This window comes from Staurois parvus, unplaced genomic scaffold (assembly GCF_062004578.1).
Source record: "Staurois parvus isolate SC_StPar_1 unplaced genomic scaffold, SC_StPar_1.0 ptg001090l, whole genome shotgun sequence".
Lineage (NCBI taxonomy): Eukaryota > Metazoa > Chordata > Amphibia > Anura > Ranidae > Staurois > Staurois parvus.
In genome coordinates this window covers 3,111,738-3,135,788 of record NW_028318886.1, presented here as the reverse complement: position 1 = coordinate 3,135,788, position 24,051 = coordinate 3,111,738, and the positions used below count along the sequence as shown (strand labels likewise).

The 24,051-nt window shown below is 40.0% G+C and overlaps 1 protein-coding gene across 2 annotated transcripts in view; it reads right to left on the bottom strand.

Annotated features, from left to right (window-relative positions):
- Positions 1-50: 50 nt before the first annotated feature.
- The window catches only part of LOC149440366 (ABC-type organic anion transporter ABCA8-like), a 90,895-nt gene continuing 66,894 nt past the window's right edge, over positions 51-24,051 (bottom strand). For both annotated transcript variants that reach the window (XM_089658728.1, XM_089658727.1), the window contains exons 27-39: positions 20,555-20,614; positions 15,860-15,951; positions 13,359-13,479; positions 10,037-10,154; positions 9,576-9,667; positions 9,009-9,178; positions 8,646-8,721; positions 6,557-6,651; positions 4,607-4,726; positions 3,559-3,699; positions 2,602-2,681; positions 2,448-2,503; positions 51-2,199 (exon numbers count right to left, since the gene is read on the bottom strand). In XM_089658728.1, coding sequence (XP_089514854.1) covers positions 2,107-2,199; positions 2,448-2,503; positions 2,602-2,681; positions 3,559-3,699; positions 4,607-4,726; positions 6,557-6,651; positions 8,646-8,721; positions 9,009-9,178; positions 9,576-9,667; positions 10,037-10,154; positions 13,359-13,479; positions 15,860-15,951; positions 20,555-20,614 — 1,314 coding nt within the window. In that variant the 3' untranslated portion in view covers positions 51-2,106. The remainder of the gene's footprint in view (positions 2,200-2,447; positions 2,504-2,601; positions 2,682-3,558; positions 3,700-4,606; positions 4,727-6,556; positions 6,652-8,645; positions 8,722-9,008; positions 9,179-9,575; positions 9,668-10,036; positions 10,155-13,358; positions 13,480-15,859; positions 15,952-20,554; positions 20,615-24,051) is intronic.

Below are 24,051 nucleotides of genomic sequence, written 5' to 3'. Positions count from 1 at the left end.
CATGCAGTCGATATGTTTTAGTTTATATAGGAAGCAGTAGGAGAACAATATTGAAAAAAAAAATTTTTTTTATTTTACAATATACTTGTACAATGATACTCAAGAACTAAAAAAAAATAAACCGAGGAAATGTATATTTATTGTTAGCAGTATTTGGGTGTCTGCCATGGTGTCCCTGTTATTGGGGGAACTAGGACAATATGTTTAGAGTTGTATTTATATAATAAAATTGATATAGTGTATACAAAATTATAGAAAAGGTTTTAACATTTTTGTCAGGTTTACCCTCCATAAAAAACACCCACAAATCAATTTTTTTGTGTGTCCACCCCCCAAGAAAGAAAACCTTGCATGACTTTTATAAATGTAGAGTAACTGAATGTAAGCAATATAAACACCTAGGGCTCTATTTATTTTTTTAAAAATGTACATAGTCATTTATCTAGCAATTTTGCATGTACATGTATTGTGTGAATTGGACAAAAATGAAAGTTTATTAGATTATTTTCTCTTCTCAGTGAATGTTCTTTTATTTTGGAGGGCAGTAAAATACTGCAATATGGTCACTATATGAAGCTGAATTTGTAGCAAGAGATACAACATAACAATTCTGGAGAACACTGGAGGGAATTAGAAGATACATTTAAAAGTGTTACTGTTTCTTCTTTAGAAGAAGAAATGAGATCTTGTAGTCATGTCTGTCTCCTCCATTTACAGCATTGACTTAAAGTGTTTCTAAACCCACAACAGTAAAGTCAGTCTGTATATGCAGTAAAGCATGCCTGTTATACTCACTGTGGAACCTAAGGGGTTAATCCTCTGTATAGTGTAAAAAGGATGTTTGATCCTCTACTTCTACTGTCCCCAATCCTTCTGCTGCTACAACCAAGACTTGGGGGCAAGCTGCACATGCTCAGTTTGGTATGCATTGCTAGAGAGTTTTTTTTTTCCTTGGGAGAGTGTATGTGATCAGCACAGATCCAATCCGCACTGTCCAGAAAGAGGTAAGGGGTTCTGCATCCTCTTATAGCAGAATGAAAACTACTCCTACAAGCTTTAACCAGTGCTCTGCTGGACACTGATATTAGTTATAAGACTACTCTAACTGCTGATAAGAAAAGGCATTTAGTAGTTTATATTTACTAAAATAATTGCATTTCCATGTTATGTGTACTGTGGAAGACCAGATATAGTGAATGCAGGGTCCTGGGTTTAGTAACACTTTAACTATTGGCAACCCCTGATTCACACATATATGTTCCTGCGGTCCGCAAACAGACTCCCGTGCCCCGGGACACAGAGGGAAGGAGTCCATGTACTTCTTCTGAAAATGTAGCCCGCACAGGAAGCTCGATTCCCAGTACAGTTGCGATTTCCAGTGTGGGCGGCGTGCCATTACAATTAATGGCACCCGCCCACAGATCCGCATTCTTCTGTGCGGGTGGTGCGGCTGCATGGATTTTTGTGCGGATCCGCAGTGGCACCACCTGAACATATGTGAACCTAGCCTTGATGAGGATCAGTAAATTGTTACATTTATTTGTTAGTCCCCTGTAGTGTTCTATAAAATTGTTACATTGTATCTCTTGTTAAAAAGATGTATTTCCTATGCTCTTCAGCTCCATCTAATGGTCATAATGTGGTATTTTACTACCCATTATAAAATAACATTTGTTCAGATAAGAACATAAATTTTTGCCCAATTCACACAGAATGCAGATTTTCTGGATGAATTGCTATTCAAATGTTTTTTTTTATAAACAGACCCCTGAAACACAGCTCAAAAAGCTGCAATATAACTCTGTTAATAAAGGGGTTTGAGATGAAAGTTTACTTGGCATAAAAATACAGCTCCACTCTCTCTCCCTCTCTGTGGTTACATATTCTCACAGCTGATATTTCAGTATATACTGTATACAGGCACACATAATTGTTAGTCTTCTTTTTAAGAATACTAAAAGGAAGCCTTCGACAATTGTCATGTATTCCTCGCTGGTCAGGTGACTTGAGATCAGCTTCCCCACAATATCCATCTCTGTGGAACTTCTATGGCGGAAAGTTTAGCTGCACACAAGGCACATAATAATAATCCCATCATAGACAATGTTAAATCTCTTCACTCCTCAGTTGTTTCCATCGGAATGAGGAATCCAAGTGGAAGTCTTCCTTCTCCTGTTCTTTGGCCAACTCAAGGAAAACCTGTTAGTAATCAAATAATAGAAAAAGACTAAGCACCTTCTTAAAATACCTAAGATTCATGAACATGGCCAGGAAAATCAAGCAAGTTAGTAAAGATCAACCTGTTTTTTCCTTCACCCTGCTGTCCCCTGAGACCCTTACTGGAAATCTCAGAGTATAAGCAAGCCTACATAAAAAAAAAAAACTGCAAAAAAGTAGAGATTGTATAACCACGTGTATCCATGTTCATTGGATATAAGTGCCATTACCTGCTCGAGGGTGGACTGGGAGAAGCTGTATTCTTCAATGTTGTAAGTTTGTTTAGCTGTGTAAAGAAAATATACAAAGATCACTGACCTTATTAACATCCTGTTAGTTCATTAACATTCATCTTCAGTTCCATTACAAGCTGCATAATCTTACCATTTTCCAAGTATAGGAAGGCCTGTGACAGAGACTGTACGTTATCCATTGGGATCTTATAGACCAACATGGAAGAGAACCTGCAGGGTAAAGACAGGCATTCAATGGAAACATCCAATCACTAAACCCAACAAATTTATAAAGTAAGGGTCACCTGTCATCCATCACAGACATGCAGTATTTGTGCTCTGCTCCACTTTCATGTGTTATAGTGAACTGCATCAGATTATTGGTTTGTACTATGCTAACATCTAGTGGAAGGTTTGGGCCTTTATAACTTGTTTACTATGTGATTCTGGCATCTCCATCTGCCCTCCCCTCCTGTTTAGTGATAGTTAGTTCACTCCTAGCTAGACCATCCCTATTTCTTCCATGTTCTCTCAGTCAGCGTTAGTACTTCACAGAGACAGGGCTTATGAAAGTTATTGTCTTTTCATATGTCAAAAGACTCGAAAAACATTCTCTGAACTGTATTTAGCTGACGTAAAATAGCATTGGTTTTAACTTCTGTGTCTTATTAAAGAGTTAAGCTGCCTGTGGTTGGTGCCATGTCAGCAGGTGACCATACTGTCCGGTCAGACTAGGTCTAAGAAGGTATGTCAATGCTATAGTGGCATTTGAAACAGAACTATTTGGTTTAAGAATCAGATGGAGGAGAACTTACCTTGTTTACTTACAGATCTGCCTGTACATGGACCCTGGGGAGTTAGTATTAAAGGGACCTGGAAGATCTTCAAAGTTCTCTGTTACACTTGTGGCCTGTAGTTGCTGGGATCTAAGGGTTCCTTACTATGTGTGGCTCTGTCATAACCAGAGATTTAGGAATCTATCATCTAAGGATATGGTAATTCTGAGGATCAATTATTACAGGGGACCCACAAATCTGTCAATAATGGGGATAGAATGATCAATCATTACTGGAGGTCTTGGAATCTTCCTGAGACTGAGCTGCTTTACCTGTCCTGCCTGGTGGCTTGTGGGAAGAGGCGGAGGACCTCCTGGTGGATCACATCTACCTGCTGGGTGTCCTTTAGTTTGATCTCCAGGAGATAACCTTTACCAAATTTGCTTTTCAGATGCTGGATGGATCCGATACACCTAGGAGAGAAATGCTGTGAAATATTTAAACACTTAATGTACACACATACAGGAAAAACTTTTTTTTTAAATTCTGGATGGAAGGATTAGACCCTCCACCAAATTTGTATTGTTTTCTGTGGAGATTCACCCTTCCGTTTGTCCTGTTGACCTTTGCCATCACTACAGAAAGTAAGAGGAAATCCTACATTTTAGAATTTTGAGATGAGGGCAAATCTTTTGGTGGGGACAAATGTTTTAGTGACAACTGTCTAGATGGGGTATCCTCATCACTTTGGGGAGACTTCCTCTCACTTCCAGTTGAGTCTCCAAAACAGAAAGTGAAGGGAAATCTCCCTAGCAGAATACAGACAGCAAAACAATAACCTGTCAGAGGCTTTAACCTTTCCTTACTATATAAAACAATAAAATAAAATGTGTAGCTATACATACACTTGAATGCATTCCAGAAGAAGAATAAATAAGGAGAACGGAGTTTCCATAATGTGCCATACCAATGGTTTTCTCAACTTTGAAATCAAAATAATAATACTAAATGACAACAAATAGACCATAAAATTACTATATTCTAGTATAACCTTTTCTGTGTTATTAGCATTTCTTTTATTAAATGCATTCCAAAATCTGCTTTGATGCCAAAATATAAAACTTCTTTATTTGGCCACAATAAGGAGGAACACATCTGCAAAGAGGTCTCCATTTTCAACATCCGTGATACCAAACCTAAGAAATACTGTATTACAATATTGTTAATAATGTCCCTACCATGACATTTTTGAGTTTTACAGGATGATACTGGATATACTGGATAAATGTTCCAGAAACCATGCAAGAAACTCCCTCAATGGATTACTGGCTTCTTAAAAGTTTCACTTGACTTTCTTTCCTGGTGTTGTTTTTTTCTTACCTGAGTTTTCCTGACACCATTATTGCCACGCGGTCGCACACAGCCTCAGCCTCCTCCATATAGTGTGTGGTCAGGATGGCGCCCCTTTCCCTGTTCTTGAAGGCGGCTCGGATGGCTCTCCTTAAATACACAAGAAAAGCCTAAGCTGTTGTACTTTTGTATATAAAGTGTAACGGGGTTCGCTCGGCAGCGGGTGTGTGTGACCCCCTGGATGGGTGCACACCACAAAAACACAGGCACAGCACAACAACCGTGGAGGTGAAAAACAAAAAGGTGCAGTTTATTTACAATATTTACAGGAAACCGTCAAACGAAAAAGAAACATCAAATCAAATCCTGGCCAACTTGGCTACTTACTGTACAAATGACTTCCCTAGCTATCCACTAGGTACAGCCTGATGCTTTACCTAGTCCCTGTTAGTTGGAGGCTTAGCCACACAGGCTTTTGTCTCACTGCACACAGATAGGATGCTGCTCCCCAGTCAGTTCAGGCACAGATCTGGCTCCAGGATGGAGCAACTCCCTAAGCAGGCTGGGAAGTTTTATAATGGCTTTACTGAGCCCACTACCTTCAGCTGGGCTCATTACCTCAGTGCTGCAGGACTCAGGACTTCCCCCTAGTGTAACAAATCCACAGAGTCTATACCTTGGACAAATGTATCGTCCATCCAGGACACAACCAGGTGATTTCACCTGCCTACTGTCACAAAAGCTCCAACTATAGTGCATGTGTTGTAGTATTTAAAACGTTACTAAACCCAGGACCCTGCAATCACTATATCTGGTCTCCTACAATACACACAACATGGAAATGCAATTATTTTAGTAAATATAAACTGCTAAATGCCTTTTCTCATCAGCAGTTAGAGCAGTCTTGTGACTTCAGCGGAGCACTGGTTAAAGCTTGTAGGAGGTGTTTTCCTCCTACTCTACCAGGATGTGAAACCCTTGACCCTCTGTTTGGACAATGCTGATTGGCCCTGTGCTGATTGCATGCACTCTCCCAAGAAAAATAAAACCTCTAGCAATATACACCAAACTGAGCATGTGCATGTGACTACGGATTCCGTCTGTATCAGGTGGTCATTTCAACAAGAGGAGGGGCAGAGAAGACAGGATCAAACAGCCTTTTTACACAATGCAGAGGATTAACCCCTTAGGTTCCACAGTGAGTATAACAAGCATGCTTTACTGCATATACAGACTGATTTTACTGTTGTGGGTTTAGTAACACTTTAAATCAATGCTGTAAATGGAGAAGACAGACGTGACTACAAGATCTCATTTCTTCTTCTCAGGTTGACATCAGAAGGTCATGTGGCACCAAAAAACCTCAATCAATACACTTGTGACTATGTGAGAACAAATACATCAACATGGATCAGGCTTGGCCTTGCTGTGTCCAGGGAAGAGTGCTGACACCATTAAGTCCCTGCATCAGGTTGCAGTAAAAAGCAGACAACCCCTTTAAAGCAGATCTTCACCCCCTGTTGCATCATGCTTCCCCTTCACCACTTTTTAAATGAATTTGTCTGGCCCTAACCCTCAGCCCCCCCGCCCCCCCCCCCCCCCCCAAATGTCATTCGCCCAGGAGAATGACATGCCCTGTTTCATGAAAATCACATATACCAGTAGTCAAAGCATTTCACTAAATAAAAGAGGAGGGGTCGGCCTGGTGGGGCATCGTCAAGAGACTTGCCAGCGGAACCAGGAACAGCTAGCAGTCTCTCAATGACATCAGAGCAAAACATGGCAGCATGGGGCTGAGTGCTGTCAGAAAAGAGGAGAATCTCCACTGTACAGTGCAGGATCCGCTGGGTGGGTGAGTATCTAAAATGTGTCGATCTCACCACTATTAAGCTAAAGGTTAAAAAAAAAAAAGCGGAGATTGGAAGGATGAAAAATAGCTTTAAGGTATTAGCTTCTTGATCAACTTGAGACAAAACTCACCAAAGTCTTTGTTGTCCTTTTGGATCCAGACCAGTTGAAGGTTCATCCAGAAGAACAATGGTGGGATTACCCAACATACTGATGGCAAAACACACCTAAAGACACAACACAGATCTAAAAGGCCAATTCTGGCTTCTACTATGTTGGCTTAGACAATACAAAATTGGTAACATTATTGATACTTAACATTTACGATAACTGTATGAATTTGTGAGGAGATATGTGGTGGTTTCCTCACCAGGAATGCATTTGCAATTCTTTGGAACCTGACCATTCTAACTGATCATGCCACCAGAAGATAGCAAGTCTCAGTTACGTTACATGTACAGAATAATTACAGATATTAGCAAAGGTGATAAAATGAATACATTTATGGGCATGCAGGATAATGATTGGTGACTTATAGACACCTACATTAACAGTTATCATAAAATTATTGATAAGCTCCTGGATTAGGAGTAGGAGAAAAGCCTTAGTTCTCTTCAATTTGACCTTTACAGCTCCAGCCACATTCAATGATTTTCAAAAGGAGAGAATTGACAGAGATTGGAAAAGCCAAGCCAATTATTTAAGACACAGAGCTCTATTCACAAAAGGAACTCGCATGCGGTATTTAGGTGTCCAGATACATTTTGCCTAAATACCGCACATGACTCTAAAACTGACAATTCACTATACTGTTCCGCTCCTTTTCTTTAATTTTGGAGTGGGGTTACCCTTAAAATCCATACCAGACCCTAAAGGCCCTCACACTGTTTTTTCCCGTACTTTTTAATTGCCAGCAAAATTTTGTTTACATTTAGCTGACGACTCATCGGTTGTTAAGGACGAGGCTGCCCATTCCTTAACAACCATGACAGTTACTGGTTGTTAAGGACAGCTCCTTAACCACTTGTATATAAATGGCCAGACGGTGGCAGTGCAGGGTCGGTTGGCCATTTATAAACGGCCTCACCACACCCTGCTTGTGCACGCTCCCTGGGAGTGCGCAGCACTGCGATCCGATGCTTGCTGTGTTCTCTGGACACAGTGGAACACCGATAGTCGGACGGGGCCTCTGTGCGAGGTCCCGATCATGTGATCACTGATTGGCCAATCAGTGATCACATGCAGAGTAGTAAGCAAGATGTCACTTCTGACATCATTGCTTACTACGTGTGAAATCTGTGAATGATCACAGAAGTCACATGGTACAAGGCTATTCACAACAGCCTTGTACCATGTGACAAGCTGTGACCAACCGCAGCTCACACAGTAGTTCTCAATGGCTGCAAGAATCCAGCTAGAGAGGAGAAATGATTGCTTTTACAGCCTTTATGGGTGTAAAAGCAATCAGTGTAAAAAAAAAAAAAAAAAAATCTTCATCACCCCCACAAGTAGTACATGGTGACCACTGTACTGCTAGGGTGACAGTATGTAAAAAAAAAAAACATAAATAATATAAAAAAATTAAAGAAAATGTAAAAACAAATGTTTAAAAATTATAATTTTTGGTTATACACTAATTTGGGTTATTTTTTTTTTACTAAAAAGATAAACGTCATACATTTACATAGCCAAAAAAAAAAATCCCAGTGGTGAATAAATACCACCAAAATAAAGCTTTATCTGTCTCAAAAAATGCTAAAAAATGCATATGGGTACAGCGTTGCATGACCACGCAATTGTCATTCAAAGTGTGATAGCGCTGAAAGCTGAAAATTGGCCTGGACAGGAAGGGGGTAAAAGTGTCCAGACTGGAAGTGGTTAACAACGTGGTATTTACTACTGTTAATAAATATGCCGGCTACCGCCAGGCGGTACTTTGCCTCATGTTTTCACTATTAAAATACCGTATAACTTCGTAAAATAACTTATGCAATCTTAGCATTTTTAGTGAATGCTAAAAAACTTTTTAAGAAATGCTATGAGGTATTTTACCTCAAATTTTAAAGAAAAAATACTGCTTTGTGAAGGGAGCCCACGGTGAAGTTTGGATCTCTGAGAGTATGGTCCTAGCTAGATCTGCAGATCCTTTCAGATATCCTGAATTTCTGAGCACATCTACTCAATTGAGCATGCTGACATCATAGGAAGGAAAACAACGCACCTTTCTGGAGACCCCGGCTGACAACTTCCTGGCAGGTTTGTTCAGATGGTCCTTCATCTCCAGAGCATCACTCACCCTGCAGGCCAAAGTATGGGGACATAATGAGAGGAACACTCTAGTTAGGATTAATTAACCTGTGACTTTTATTAAGATGTAGAGAGAGAGGAAATTACTTTAACGTGAAGCTTGTACACAGATGGCTTGTCCTGTTTTCTACCACAACCTAAAAAGCATAATGGTGAAGCCACTACAACAATAGGTGGGAATATCAAGGCCAAACAATATGGAGGAGAGCAGAGGAAGCAGAGCCAGACAGTTACTGGTCTGCATATTGAGGAAGATTTGGAGTAATAATTAACTTACCGTTTGACAGCACGGTCTGCGTCTTCTTTATTCATGCCCTTGACAGCGGCGTAGATCTCCAGATGTTCCTTTACGGTGAGGTTGGGCCACAGGGGGTTGTGTTGGGGGCAGTAGCCCAGCGCTGCAGAGTCTTCAGTCCTATGGGGGTCTACTGTATTGCCCAGCACCACCTGTAGGAGCAGTCAAGAAGGTGGTTTAAAAGAATGCCAAGCTGGACATTTTCTCAAGACCACCCAGGAATCAGGAGCATCATAAAACTGGGAAGGAAATGTGATTAGGTGAATCTCATTTGTGCAACCTGCCATCTACAGTACAAGGGGTCATTAACCTTTTTATGAAAGGAGTATTTAAATTACAGGGGTTCTCAGATGTTTTAATTGTTTTCTTGCCTCTAGATGCATTGGTAACACTCAGTAATGTTCTGTTGATTGCTTTTTAGTGGTGAATTATTTTCTAGGAAACCTTTTGCCTTAGTCTCACCATAACCATAGTGAGGCAAGATGTTCTTCAAGCACCCCTATACATGAGCTCTGAAGTCTTCCACATTTTACCTCTTTCAGGGCTCACCTGTCCAGCAGATGGCTTCATCTCCCCTGCCAGAATCAGCACAGATGTGGTCTTCCCGGCTCCATTGGGGCCCAGAAGTCCCAGGACTTCACCTTCAAATGAGGAAAACAGATACAAATGATACATTGATTTTTATAAATCTCTTAAAGAAGGACTGACTGTTTTTCTCATAGCAACCAATCAGACTCATGCTGCCCTGGAAAAAATGGGGTTAAAGTTCCTCAGTTATTCTAAACTTAAATCTGAAACATGTTGTGATGTTTAAACTTGGAAAACGATAACAGATCCTTTACATCTGACAAGCAGATCTGTCTATCATGTGATCCCTCTTCTGCTTTCAGGGTAAATAAAATGGGGTCATAGAGGTTGTTGTGAACATTTCCAACCACACATTTGTTCTTTCCTTCCTCACATCCTCTGGCCAATGTCATTAAAAGAAACAGAAATGAACAGGAACTGACCTTTCTTGACACAGAATGAGGTGTGACTGATGGCTGTTCTCTTCTTCCGGAAGAGTCTGCAGATGCCTGACTTCTCATTAAACTCTTTTCGCAAACTGTCCACAAGGATGGTTGGCCTCTTTAAGAGTAACAACACACATTAAATAAGTAATTTAATTTTGAAGTTCATCTGATTGTCGTGACATTTGTTGTTGATACAAAATGTCAAAAATGGGCCAATACAAGAAGAGTGACTGCTACAAAGTTGCCAAAATATGTAACATCTGTTAATATTATTTCCTGCAGAAATAAACTTTTTGGTCAAGCTAGAGCAGCCATTTTCAACCTGGGTTCCTCAGAGGTTGTTAAGGGTTATTTGAGCTGTGACTAATTGACCTCACATTTGATGGTGCCTGCATGATTCTGGGACTGATATTGCTTGGCAAAACCAACACTGAATTTCTTCCAACTGATCCCAGATTAATTCATTTTATCAGGGGTTCCCTGAGACCTGGAAATTCATGTGAAGGTTCCTGTGTAGTAGAAAGGCTGGTCCATAGAGTGCCCTTTGTAGATTTCCCCCTACATCAACACAGCACTAACAGACAGGGTATTCTGTATAATCTGACAAAGAAATGACCAGAGACTGACTACAGTCATTCATTCACCACCTCCTCTCTGGTCAGACAGCAGGACAGCCATCCACACTACCAGCCTGATTCAAAGTTTCAGATTTTGTGCAGGGCAAGATGTGAAATTTATATACAGGAGTGTGATGTACAAGGGATGTTCAAGTCAAACAGGTAAAAAAGGGATGCTAGTGTGGTGGTACTACATACATTAGGAAGTGGAAGGTGTGTCTTATTGCTAATAGGCAGCGCACGTGTCGCAGGCCAGTCCAGAGACCATTAATCAAGATGGCAGACAACCAGGCCAGGGCTGGGACAAAAAATAGACCCGGGCATTTTAGACTGAGCAGCCAATTTCCGGGGAGGCGGGTGCAAGGGCATTCGCGGGGGCAGTTGGTGACGGAATATTCACGGAGTCGGTCCTCCACACTGTAACATAAAAGGGGCACTGTGATATAAAGGGGACTGCACTGTATTGATTACAGTGCCCCTTTACAGCGCAGTCCCCTTTATATGATGCAATGCGTAAGGGGCGTGGCTTTGGGAAGACGAGAATCGATAAAAATCTATTACCTCCACTACTCTTAAAGAGTCCGATCCCTAGCCCTGGATTGGCACACTATTGAAAATCCAAAAGTGTCTAACTACCACCAAATGGCTGTTGATTGGAAAAGTGAAGAATGTGATACCAATTTGATATTACAAAACTCACTTTCATTGCTCTGAGGTGAGAGTTCTGTGAGCACTGAGGTGACACAAGCCACGTGATATATGTTACTTCACTTGATGGTGTTTGGGATATTAGCACATGAAGAAAACACAGGAATAATTGGAAAAGCTTTATTGATTGTTATTGATTATTTCATTTGTATGGACATTTGAATTAAGGAATATTATTTTCTTTGTTTTGTTATGTTCATTTATTTAGCAGCGCAGCATCACTTGCTTATATACAGTGAGGAACAGAAGTATTTGAACTCCCTGCGATTTTGCAAGTTTTCCCACTTAGAAATCATGGAGGGGTCTAAAATTCACATTGTAGGTGCATTCCCACTCTGAGAGACAGAATTTAAAAAAAAAAATCAGGAAATCACATTGTATGATTATTAAAGAATTTATTTGTCTTGCACTGCTGAACATACAGTAAGTATTTGAACACCTAAGAAACAGCAAGAATTTTGGCTCTCAAAGACCTGTTACTGTGCCTTTAAAAAGTCCACCTCTACTCCACTCATTAATCTAACTTAGTAGCACCTGTCTGAGCTCTTTAAAGACACCTGTCCACCCCACAGTCAGTCAGACACCAACTACTACCATGGGCAAGACCAAAGAGCTGTCAAAAGACACCAGAGACAAAATTGTGGACCTCCACAAGGCTGGAAAGGGCTACGGGGCAATTGCCAAGCAACTTGGTGAAAATAGATCAACTATTGGAGCAATTGTTAGAAAATGGAAGAGGCTAAAGATGACTGTCAGTCTCCCTCGGACTGGGGCTCCATGCAAGATCTCACCTCGTGGGATATCACTGATGATAAGAAAGGTGAGGAATCAGCCCAGAACTACAAGGGAGAAGCTGGTCAATGACATGAAGAGAGCTGGGACCACAGTTTCAAAGGTCACTGTCGGTAGAACACTACGCCGTCATGGTTTCAAATCATGCATTGCACGGAAGGTTCCCCTGCTCAAGTCATCACATGTCCAGGCCCGTCTAACGTTTGCCAATGACCGTCTGGATGATCCAGAGGAGGCATGGGAGAAAGTCATGTGGTCAGATGAGACCAAAGTAGAACTTTTTGGTCTAAACTTCACTCGTCGTGTTTGGAGGAAAAAGAAGGATGAGTTGCATCCCAAGAACACCATCCCTACTGTGAAGCATGGGGGTGCTAACATCATGCTTTGGGGGTGCTTTTCTGCGAAGGGGACAGGACGACTACACTGTATTAAGGAAAGGATGAATGGGACCATTTATTGTGAGATTTTGAGCAACTTCCCTCAGTCAGAGCATTGAAGATGGGTTGTGGCTGGGTCTTCCAACATGACAATGACCTGAAGCACACAGCCAGGTTAACCAAGGAGTGGCTCCGTAAGAAGCATATCAAGGTTCTGGAGTGGCCTAGCCAGTCTCCAGACCTAAATCCAATAAAACATCTTTGGAGGGAGCTGAAACTCCGTGTTGCTCAGCGACAGCCCCAAAACCTGACAGATCTAGAGGAGATCTGTGTGGAGGAGTAGGCCAAAATCCCTGTTGCAGTGTGTGCAAACCTGGTCAAGAACTACAGGAAATGTTTGACCTCTGTAATTGCAAATAAGAGCTTCTGTACCAAATATTACCACTGATTTTCTCAGGTGTTCAAATACTTCTGTTCAGCAGTGCAAGACAAATACATTCTTTAAAAATCATACAATGTGATTTCCTGAATTTTTTTTTTAATTCTGTCTCTCAGAGTGGGAATGCACCTACAATGTGAATTTCAGACCCCTCCATGATTTCTAAGTGGGAGAACTTGCAAAATCGCAGGGTGTTCAAATATGTCTGCTCCTCGCTGTATATAGTTTACATCTGATTGTGGGAACACAATTTAATGATAGCAGCAGCTATATTGTTATACACCATTTCTATTTTTGTTTTTAATTTTTAATTTACTTCAGTTACCCACTCTTATAGGTAGTGCAGGCGTTTCTGTCTCATTCACCACTGCATATACATATGTTACCTCCTCCTCCTGATCTGTTGTCTTCAAAGTGTTAACCCTTTCTTTCTCAGCAAGGACCTCCTCATCAGCATTATCCAGCTGCTCAGGATTCTGGGTAAATGGATGTTCTCTCTTCATGAATCTGAATGAAGAGAGGAAAGTGTCAGAATCATAAGGGTAGATTTACTAAAACTGGTCCACTCAGAATCTGGTGCAGCTGTGCATAGTAGCCAATCAGCATCCAACTTCAGCTTGTTCAATTAGGCCTTCACACTAAAACCTGGAAGCTGATTGGTTTCTTTGCAGAGTTGCACCACATTGTCCACGTTTCAGTCTTGGTAAATAACCCCCAGAGTGGGCTGTTCTAGCAGTAATTCATCTATTCCCCTATATAAAAATTAAAAGAAAGAATGTACACTAGCTAATAATGTTATGTTGTAAACGGCATATGAAACATATACAAAATACAAGTGAGTTGTATCAGAAATAGACAAAAGTACATGCTAGGTAGAGTAAATCACTTACAATATTACAATATGTCAGTAAAATGTAGTTTACAGGTGAATGGTTATTTTTAACTCCCCTGGCGGTATTCCCGAGTGTAGCTCGGGGTAAAGTTTTAGCACCACAAGCGGTAACCCCGAGCTACACTTGGGAATACCTTGCAGCGTTGCTCCGGGATCTCTTTTTCACTTACCTTGTCCTTCGCTCCCGCGATGTCCCCCCTTCAGTGTCCCCTGCAATGTCCTCCGGCGGATGCCCTTCTGGGTTCCGTTCCCTGCGACGTCAGGACGTACGAGGGAAGGAACTGGTGGGAAATTTGAAAGTTGTAAAAGTGCCATTCACTAAAATCGCATAGTAAAACATTACTGTATCAAACCATTTCACATACATTTTGTCCCTAGTGCTTTGTCCTGTGCCCTGCCTGCATTTTTACTGTTCTGTCTGGAAACTGAGAAATGTCCATGGCGTCCAAAAAGCGTCCCTTTAGGTCAAAAGCGGTTTTAGACCAGCTAGAGAACAGCGATAGTAAATTAGAACTACTTGCAGAATTGAGTGATAATGATTCGTGGGGAAATTCGTCATCAGACACTGAAAACGATTTTGCGACTTTGCCCAGTGATGTGGCGCTATATTTCAAATTTCAGTGTTTTTGGTTTGATTATATTATTTAATTACATTTATTATTATTATATTTTTTTAATGATTATTTATTAAACTTTAATTTATGATTTCGTCTTTCAAATTTTAACATAACCGGGATGTTTACTAGACTCTTGTTCAGACAGATTTCAGTGAGATATTCCTAAAAATTACAGGCCTACAATAACAAAAATACGTATTTCCATGCAAAAAAAATTTACCGCTTTGAGCACAGAAATATGGACATAATCAGACCGCTAGGGAGGCTAACAAATGGCAGAATACAAAGTCTACATACTACACACAGGCCAAGTACTATGACACAGACTACACTCAACATTTGGGGCCTAGACTAATGTCTTCATGCAGTAGAGAACAGGACACCTTTGGCTTGGAGGGAAAACTCAGTATAATGGCCCCTTCTTGGTAGTGTTGGATTTCTGTAGGCTAAAGAAAGTGAATACCATGCAAAATGTGCCACAGTGCCACAGTGACTGGTGGGCATGGTGAGAGGTGGATGTTTCTAAAGAATGTGTTTTTTTTCTGATACACTTTTTCACATCTTTCAGCATTTGCTCCCATTGTAGCTATTGGCATTTGGCCTCATAAACGAAAATTGGATCTGGAAGACTTTCCTCTGCCAAGAGTGGCAATCCCAGGTGTGAACGAAGAGCAGGTAGCTATATTACAGAGTTGAACATGAAATTTGGATTAACTTAGATTCTGATCAAATGTTTTGAATTTGGGGTCCAGAGTGACATATAAATTATTTTTGAGGGTTTGGATTCCCAAAGGGCTTCTGGGGGAAAGAGGCCAAAGGCTGCTCCAAAGGCTGTTTCTATGTCTGCTTCTGCTATTGCCTGACCTCCCTTAGCTTGCCTGCCATCAGTTCAATTTTCCAAGCTATTCAGCCCTATTTTTTGTAATTTGCTGCTCTGTGATACCCACTGTCTTGGAGCATGGTTCAGATTACCTTCAACTTTTAAAGGACTTTGGGTTTGCAATTTCCCAATTTTGATGCATGAATTTTTTAAAGGTTTGGCTGAACCACAACTAATCAAACTTTTCCGAAGTTTGCTCATCTCCAGTACCCAGCATGTATCACTAACTGCTGGTCCCAATGTCTGAATGGTGAAGCATCTCCACTTGGGGCCACCAGCCCAACATATACATTGTATTACTAGTTCTGGCCCAGGAAAGTAAATGTCTGACATTTTCAAAACCAAGAGGTGAGTCCACATTGAGGTCAGCACCCACTTGTGGACTGTTTACTGTGAGTTTTGCTTTATATTTGTTCAACTAGGTGGTTATAGCCCCAATCATATCTATATAAATAGCTAAATGATTGCCACTGTGATGCAAATTGTTCACTAACCCACCTGAATACTGGATCTTGTTTTAAACTTCCGGTTCCAATCCACCATTCCAAAAACCATAGGAGGCCCCAGAATATAATAGTGTGTGCATACGGCTGAAGAGGAAGCAGAGAAAATCAGAAGCCTGACTTCTGTGAAGAAGTGGAAATTGTCACAATTCGAACACATGACATTGCTGATTTGTGGTCCTCTATGCATTTCAGTTCTTAAACCTGTACACCCCCTATGGCACAAAATAATCTAGAGTGGGTGACTGGGGACAAAGAGAAGGCAAATTTATTTAATATCTTCTTCAGCTCTGTGTATACAAAGGAGCATGGGGCAGCTCTTGTCCATAATGGGATGGTATTGACACAGCTCCAGATGATCCACATTGGCTCACAATTGATATGATCCAAAAATATTTAGACAGTATAAAGGTGAATAAAGCACCTGGACCGGATGGCATACACCCATCCTTAAAGAATTGAGCTCTGTCATTTCAAAGCCATTGGTTCTAATTTTTAGGGACTCTTTAATGACTGGCATAGTATCACTGGATTGGCGTAAGGCCAATGTGGTGCCAATATTTAAAAAGGGGACAAAATCTTTACCAAGTAATTATAGACCTTTTAGTTTAACGTCCATAGTTGGGAAGATACTGGAGAGTTTAATAAAAGACGACATAGATGAGTTCTTGCTGGAAAAAAATATTTTAAGCAACAGACAGCATGGATTCATGAAAGACAGAAGTTGTCAAACAAATCTGATTTCTCTTTATGAGCAGGTGAGCAAAACCTTGGACAGAGGGGTGGCGGTGGACGTGGTATACTTGGATTTTGCAAAAGCGTTTGGCACAGTTCCCCACACACGGCTAATGTGTAAGGTAAAGTCTACGGGCTTGGAAAAATCTGTATGTAAATGGATAGAAAACTGGGTAAAAGATCGTATTCAAAGAGTAGTGGTTAATGATTCATACTCTGAATGGTCTAGGGTTGTCAGTAGTGTGCCCCAAGGTTCAGTGTTGGGACCCTTACTTTTTAATATAGTTATAAACAATATAGGGTCTGAGATTAAGAATCCCATTTCAGTCTTTGCAGATGACACCAAGCTGTGCAGTGGAATAATGTCCTTACAGGATGTCTTCAACTTACAAGCCGACCTCAATGCACTGTTTAATTGGGCAACTATGTGGCAAATGAGGTTTAATGTTGATAAATGTAAGGTTATGCACTTGAGGGCTAACAATATGCATGCATCATACATACTGGGGGGGGACCACTGGGGGAATCAATGGTGGAGAAGGATCTGGGAGTTCTGGTAGATCACAAGCTTAATAATGGCATGCAATGCCAAGCTGCAGTTTCTAAAGCGAGCAAAATCATCTCTTGTAGTAAAAGAGGTATAGACTCCAGAGAGAGAGAGATATCATATTACCCCTGTACAAATCATTAGTGAGACCTCATCTGGAATATGCGGTTCAGTTTTGGGTCCCAATTCACAAAAAGAACATTGGGGAACTGGAGACAGTACAGAGAAGGGCAACAAAACTGATACAAGGCATGGAGGAGCTCCGCTATGAGGAAAGATTAGAGGAACTGGATTTATTGTCTCTTGAGAAGAGGAGATTAAGGGGGGATATGATCAACATAAATATAAATAAATATGTATAAATACATCAGTGGTTCATATAGTGAACTCGGTGTAGAGCTATTCACCCTGAGGTCATCACAGTGGACAAGGGGGCACTCTTTATGTCTGGAGGAAAAGAAATTTAATCTCCAAACACGGAAAGGTTTCTTCACAGTGAGAGCTGTGAAAATGTGGAATAAACTCCCTCAAGAGTTGGTTCTGGCCAGCTCAGTGGATTGCTTCAAAAAAGGCCTAGATTCTTTCTTAGATACACAGAATATAACTGGATACTAACATTTATAGGTAAAATTGATCCAGGGAATATCCGATTGTCTCTCGGGGGATCAGGAAGGAATATTCTTTCCCAGCAGGAGAAAATTGGATCATGCTTTGCTGGGTTGTTTTTTGCCTTCCTTTGGATCAACTATGGGTATAGGATTATAACTTTTTTTTTATGGTTGAACTGGATGGAGTTTTGTCTTTTTTCAGCCAGACTATGTAACTATGTAACTATGAACAGAGCAATTTTAAATGTTCCACTATGGACATGTTAATTTAGCAAGAACTGTGTCATTTTTTTAGGTTAAAAAAGTACTTCAATACATACATTAATTTGGGTGAAAAAATGTCTCTCTTTTGGAATTATTGTCTTGCAAAAATCATTTTAATTTCTATGCCATCTATAAAGTAGTATTCACAAGTGTTAATTTAAAAAACAAATTACTGTAAAAAAGTTCAAATTGTAATCTATAATCTGTCATGTTTAGAGTGACTCTAAAATTATGTTTCTGGCACAAAAGCATGACAAAGTAACTGCAAAATGAAAAAGAACATTTTTTTTAAATTTTGTGCATTTTTATACAACACTGAAATAAATAAATGAATTATAATGATTGGTTGTAAAAAAAAAACCTAGAGATTAAAAAAAATCCACAGAAAAAAAAACAACTAAAAGGGAGAATGAGAGAGAGTAGTACATTATGACTAACTAGGATTAAGTAAGAGTTAACAAGGGGTTACATTGGAATACATTTTATTAAAAGAATAATTTAGTTTTACTTTACGTAAGGTTATCTAAACTTATTTCAAATGCAGATCAAAATCCACACCTTTTGTCTACATATGAATAAATACAAGTACATACTGTATACTGTATGTAGTAACTAAATACGTAAATGCAATGTAACATTGTTACATTATATTACTCAATGACACTTGCAGACTATCTGCATGGGTCACTTTACACAGCATTCAGAAACTGGCACCAATGCTAGCTGGGAGTTATTGTTGTAGAAACCGGCACCAATATTAGGGATTATTTTTTCAGAAACTGACACCAATATTGGGGTTATTATTGCGGAAACTGACACCAATGCTGAAAGGGTTTGTAGTTAACTAACTTTTGCTTTGTGCCTACTAACTGGTTTATTTTATATACAAGATGTTCCCGTGGGATTTGAATGCTGTTATCTATGCACATATTTCTTGTTTTGAGAAATTGCAGAAGTTACTACCCTGTTGCATTTTTGTTATGTCACACCATTTAGTGGTTTACTGAAATTTCTATTCTGTATTCTGATTGGTGCTTTATGGAAACCGCCTGACATATGCAATGTTATCATTTATTACTTAAAGCTTGATCAATAAAAAAGAAGTCAAATTTTGCATCACACATCTAGGTATCTGATTTGCATTATTCCCAAAGTACTTTGAAACTGGATGTTTGCATGGAGATGGCCAGCATAGATTCATATTCCTAACAAATGCTGCTCTTGACACCAATTTGGGGGGTTATTATTGCTGTAATTGGCTCCAATGCTGGGGATTTTTATTGCAGAAATTGACAATTCTTGGAGTTATTATTGTTGCTACTGAACCAATCATGGGGCTTTGATTGTGGAACCTGACACTAATGTTGGGGGATATTATCACAGAAACTGACACCAATTCTGGGGGTTATTATTGCAGAAATTAGCACTAATGCTGGCGGTTATTATTGCAGAAACTGGCACCAATATTGGGGGGTTATTATTGCGGAAACTGACACCAGTGCTGGGGGTTCTTATTGCTTCTATTGACACCAATTTTGGGAGTTATTATTGCAGAAACTGGCTCCAGTGTTGGGGATTTTTATTGCAGAAACTGACTCCTATTCTGTGGGTTATTATTGCAGAAACTGGCACCAATACTGGGTGTTATTATTGCTGCTACTGACACCAAATCTGGGGCTTTTATTGTGGAAGCTGACACTAATGCTGGGGGTTATTATTGCAGAAACTGTCACCAATGTTGGGGGCTATATTTTCGTTTACTGACACCAGTGCTGGTGATTATTGCATTCACTGACATCAACGTTGGGGATTATTTTTGCAAAAATTGACACCAATTTTGGGGGGTTAATATTGCAGAAACTGGCACCAACACAGGAGTTATTATTGCTGCTACTGACAACAATGCTGGAAGTTATTTTTGCAGAAACTGACACCAATATAGGTGTTATTATTGCAGAAACTGGCACCAATGTTAGGGGTTATTATTGCTGCTAATAACACCAATGTTGGGGGTTATTATTGCTGCTACTGATACCAATATTGAGGGTTATTATTAAAGAAACTGGCAACAATGCTGGGGATTATTGCGGCAAACTAACAGGAATGCTGGGGGTTGTTAATTCAGAAGCTGGCACCAATGCTAAGGGTTATTATTGCGTTCACTAATACAATGCTGGGGTTATTATTGCGCGTACTGGCATCAATGCTTGGGGTTATAAAGGCAGGAACTGACACTAATGTTTGGGTCCTAATGCATTCACTGACACCAATGCTGGGAATTATTATTGCGTACAAGGCACCTATTGAGGGTTATTATTGTGTTAACTGATACCAGTTCTGGGGGTTATTATTGCATTCACTGACACTAATACATTAATGCGAAAACTGGCAACAATGCTTTGAGTTATTGCAGAAGCTGACAGCAATGTTGGGGATTATTACTGCGTTCACTGACACCAATGGTGCGTAGAATGCCTCTGGTCTATCTAAGCTTCATAAGGTGTTTTCATTTTGATCGGAGCATTCCTTTACTTACAATCACCAAGTGGCCACACACAGTTGGCAGAAAAGAGTCATAAGATTCATGAAGGTAAACCTAGGAAGAGAATATCATATCATTGCATTATACAAGATCTCCAATGTCATTACTATACTAGAGTACACCAAAAGAAACAAGTCACCCAATCAGAAACCTTGGTTAAAGTGGGTCTCTAACCAAAAATGTTTAACGGGGAATTTTAAGAAACACTATCAAGTTTTCTTTATATCCCTGTCGGGGAGTTTCACCCTCTCTATTTGTCCTGGTGACCACTGTCACTGAGAAAGGAAGTAATAGGAAATTCAACATTTTTACTTGTCACCACAAAAGGGACCATCCATTGGATGTCCATCAAAACTGCATGTAAATTCATTCTATACAAATCATATTTCCATCTATGTTCTCTGCAATTCAAATGTGTGGATGCTGAAATACCACTAGGTGATGCTGAGAAGCAAACTTATTTCCTATTATAGTCAGTGTGGTTTAGTGGTTTTAATTCAGTATGATCACTAGATAGGGCTGACTATAATAAGAAGTAAATATGCTCCTGATCACCATCTAGTGGCCCTAATGCAGTATGTCCCCACAAAACAATCATATAAATACACTGCTCAAAAAAATGAAAGAAACACTTTTTAATCAGAGTATAGCATCAAGTCAATTAAACTCCTGGAATATTGATCTAGTCAGTTAAGTAGCAGATGGGATTGTTAATCAGTTTCAGCTGCTTTGGTGTTAATGAAATAACAACAGGTGCACTAGATGGGCAACAATGAGACAACGCCCAAAACAGGAATGGTTTTACAGGTGAAGGCCACTGACATTTTCTGTCCCTACTCATCTTTTCTGACTGTTTTTCACTAAATTTGCATTTGGCTAGGGTCAGTGTCACTACTTATAGCTTGAGGTGATACCTGGATCCTACAGAGGTTGCACAGGTTGTCCAACTCCTCCAGGATGGCACATCAATACGTGCCATTGCCAGAAGGTTTACTGTGTCTCCCAGCACAGTCTCAAGAGCATGGAGGAGATTCCAGGAGACAGGCAGTTACTCAAGCAGAGTTGGACAGGGTCGTAGAAGGTCCTTAACCCATCAGCAGGACCGGTATCTGCTCCTTTGTGCAAGGAGGAACAGGATGAGCACTGTCAGAGCCCTACAAAATGACCTCCAGCAGGTCACTGGTGTGACTGTCTACGACCAAACAATCAGAAACAGACTTCAGGCCTGAGGGCCCGATGTCCTCTAGTCTGACCTGTGCTCACTGCCCAGCACCACAGAATCAGCATTTGCCATCGAACACCAGAATTGGCAGGTCCGCCACTGGTGCCCTGTGCTTTTCACAGATGAGAGCAGGTTCACACTGCGCACATGTGACTGATGTGAAAGAGTCTGGAGAAGACGTGGAGAACGTTATGCTGCCTGTAACATTGTTCAGCATGACTGTTTTGGTGGTGTGTCAGTGATGGTCTGGGGAGGCATCTCCATGGAGGGACGCACAGACCTCTACAGGATAGACAATGGCACCCTGAGTGCTAATAGGTATCGGGATGAAATCCTTGGACCCATTGTGAGACCCTACACTGGTGCAGTGGGTCCCAGGTTCCTCCTGGTACACGACAATGCTCAGCTTCATGTGGCGAGAGTATGCAGGCAGTTCCTGGAGGATGAAGGAATTGATGCCATTAAATGGCACCCATGCTCGCCTCACCTAAATCCAATAAAACACTTCTGGGATATCATGTTTTGGTCCATCTGACGCCGCCAGACTGTCCAGGAGCTCAGTGATGCCCTGGTCCAGATCTGGGAGGGAATACACAAAGACACCATCTGTCGTCTCATTAGGAGCATGCCTTGATGTTGTCAGGCATGCATACAAGCATGTGGGGGGCATACAAACTACTGAGTACCATTTTGAGTTGCTGCAATGAAATTTCAGCAAAATAGACTAGTCTGCTGCATAATTTTTTCACTTTGATTTTCGGGGTGTCTTTGAATTCAGTCCTCTGTAGGTTGATCATTTTCATTTCCATCAAACAATGGGGCATCCTTACATTCCTAACACATTACCCAGTCCATATCAGTATAGATATCCAGCATTATATTTTTCCCCATTGAGATCTGAAGAACTCCCTGAAAATAAGTATATATAAAGTCCAACACAGGTGAAAAGTAAATAAATCAAATCCCCAAAAACCTCCTAATCTTTATAACAACCATGTAGAGTCATATTAGTTATAAATGTAGAAGTAAAAAACACTTAACCAAATAAATAATATATTGTAAAATAATAAAGTAAACACCCAGCTGAGCAGCACCCTAAATAGTGACACTAATGAATATATGACGTGAATATATCAAAGTGCACATGTATAAACATAATACAAAAAATTTTAAATAATAATTCCTTTAAACACCCGGCTGAGTGTCACCCTAGACAACAAAATTCCTAAATAATTTTTAGTAAACACCTAGCTGAGCACCAAACCGCAACCAAGTGATGTTAGTAAATGGGTATTGTAAGTGCAATAAAGTCCCAATATATATTCAAAATAATAAAGTTCAAACTGGTGAATTTATATAACGATCAGAAGATTTTGGTTTACAGACTGTTTGAACATTATAATTTTGAATACATATTATTATTGTACTCAATACCCATTTACTACATGACTTGGTTGTGGTGTGGTGCTCAGCTGGGTGTTTACTAAGAATATTTATGTATTTTATTATTTTTTGAAAATGATTATGTTCACACATGTGCACTTTTTTTATTCACATTGCATATTTATAAGTGTCACCATTTAGGGTGGTGCTCAGCCAAGTGTTCACTGGAATTATTAATTTTATTTTTTTTTTTTTTTAAATGTATTATGTTTATACATGTGCATTTTGATATATTCACATCATATATTCATTAGTGTCACTATTTAAGGTGGCGCTCAGCCGGGTGTTTACTTTATTATTATACAGTATACTTTTATTTGGTTAAGTGTTTTTTACTTCTACACCAATCAATAACATGAGTATAAATGGTTGTTATGAAGATTAACAGGTTCTTTGGGATCTGATTTATTTACTTTTCACCTGTATTGGCATTTGAATATACTTGTGTTGAGGGAATACCGCAGCACCAAGTTATATATTTATTTGATTGTTTTGTGGGAACGTATTTGGGTGTTTGCAGCAGCTCACAATAATTTTCTTTAGTTGATCTTACATAATGCAGTATGGCTACTAAATAGCGCTGACTATCATAAAAAATAATCAGTATTAAATACAGTATTTTCCCTATTTATACATTCGATCTGCATAGAATATAGCATGGAAACTCGATTTGAGCGAATTTGAATTACATTTTGATGGACAAATAGCTTTGCAAATTTTCATATACCGGTAAATGCACCCTCTTAAGTTTAGACCTTCTCAAAGAACCTGCCTGCTCTGAGTTATGAGATATGGTTTCCTTGGAACACCAGCCCCAATTACTTTT